Source organism: Polistes dominula, unplaced genomic scaffold, assembly GCF_049000335.1.
Source record: "Polistes dominula isolate Pdom_NZ unplaced genomic scaffold, Pdom_raw_medaka contig_68, whole genome shotgun sequence".
NCBI classification, from domain to species: domain Eukaryota; kingdom Metazoa; phylum Arthropoda; class Insecta; order Hymenoptera; family Vespidae; genus Polistes; species Polistes dominula.
In genome coordinates, this window is record NW_028301034.1 from 189,043 (window position 1) to 191,015 (window position 1,973).

General features: G+C 39.1%; 1 protein-coding gene across 1 annotated transcript; it reads left to right on the forward strand.

The window, feature by feature from the left end:
- LOC107073584 (uncharacterized) lies at positions 1-1,654 on the forward strand. The gene is made up of 4 exons (XM_089174493.1): positions 1-138; positions 196-337; positions 958-1,242; positions 1,308-1,654. The coding sequence occupies exons 1-4, from the start codon at positions 1-3 to the stop codon at positions 1,652-1,654; spliced, it is 912 nt and encodes a 303-aa protein (XP_089030619.1).
- The last annotated feature ends 319 nt before the right edge of the window (positions 1,655-1,973 follow it).

Sequence of the window (1,973 nt, forward strand, 5' to 3'; positions counted from 1 at the left end):
ATGTGGCGATTCATAAGAAACCAAAAGAAAGAAACAAGCGAGTTAATACCCGCTAGTCAAATTAGTAAAGAAACGGGGACCAGTTACCTTAAAGACCTATATAAAGGTGCACCCATGCAACAACCAGCACTGAGTGTGGTAATAGACGACTAGATATCAATAAATGAGTTGGACATAAAAAAAGCACTAAATAAGCTCAAAAATAGGAAAAGTCCGGGTCAGGATGATATCACTAACGAACTGTTCAAGTATGGCGGCGAAAGATTGTTTCAGGAGTTAACGGTCTTAACACAAAAAATTTTTGAACAACAAAAAATTCCCGACGAGTTGCGGACAAGTACAACAATCCTTCTCTTTAACACTTAGCCGACCACGCGCGCCGCAGCGAACTATACGGTTTCCACCACGCTCGAGCAACCAAAACTACGCTGTCCACCACGCATTATTCGCAAGTGACACGTACTGATATGCGGTATTTGAAATCAAAGTAGTTTAAAAATTATTTAAGTGTCATTTATATCTTGGGTTAACAATTTTATTTAACGATTTCACATATTGTTTATACAAAATACCAATATATATATCCCGATAATTCTTAGGTTTGTTTATGGTTTTATGGCCCTCCTAAACTTTCCCTTTAGTTTCTGAATAGAATTCTCCTTTCCAGAAAATAAAATGTAACAAAAAGAACTGAATACTAGTTTTTTTTCCTACACTATAAAGATAATTAAACGAAAAAAAAAAAACGCGTTGCTAAGATCACTATGGGAGATCTCCCTGATCGGTCGGGCACCGATCTACATTGAAACGGGAAGATCTCCCCGAGTGGTCGGCTAAGTGTTAAGAAAGGCGACAAGAAGTTGCCCGCGAATTACAGGGGAATAAATCTACTGTCCTCCACCCTGAAATTAGTGACCAAAGTCATAACGAACCTGATAAACGAGCGAATCACATTAGCAGATGAGCAACAAGGTTTCCGAACTGGACGATCATGCACAGATGCAGCGTTTGTGATCAGGCAAATAACAGAAAAGTCCATAGAATACAATAAACCAGCATTTTTCTGTTTTATAGATCTAGAAAAGGCGTTCGACTGGATACAGCTGGAGGATATAGTGCACCTTCTATATGACAGACAAATACCGAGTAACATCATCAAAACTATCGAAGACATCTATCGGAATAATCGAATACAGGCAAAGATAAACAACGAACTCACAGAACTCATAACGGTGGAAAGAGGTATTCGACAGGATGATTTACTGAGCCCCCTACTTTTTAACATTATAATAGACGAAATCATAAAGAAAATGCGCGAACCAAGAGGATATCGAATGGGGATTATCAGGTTGCAGTCCTGATAGCGGAAAATGAGGATGACCTGCAAAGGCTCCTGTATACGTTCAACATAATTGCCAAGACACTCGGGATGTCTATATCAACATCCAAGACTGAATGCATGACTACATCTAAAACACCCCTAAGATGTAAATTGGTTGTCGATGGCAAATTAATACAACAAGTGATAGAATTCAGCTACTTAGGCATAAAAGTTTCGAGCTTCGGTGACATAGAGTCAGAAGTAAGAGGACAAGCCATTAAGGCAGCAAGAACAGCCTCACTATTAAACGACACCATATTAATTAATTATTAACGAAACAAGCACCTATGAATAGATGCAAAAGCGCGTATATACAAAACCGCTATAAGGCATATACTAACATATGCGGCAGAAACAAGACCTGAAACATCTAAAACACGCCAAATCATGGAAGTAACTGAAATGAAGATAGTTCGCAGAATAGCTGGGAAATCACTATGGGACAGGGTAAGAAGCAAAGGCCTTAGGAAAGCATGGCAGATCGAGAACATCAACGACTGGATATTAAGCAGAAAAGTAGAGTGGAATGACCACATCACTCGCATGACTGATGACCGAGTGGTCAAAATATCCCAAGATAAGTCACAATAAA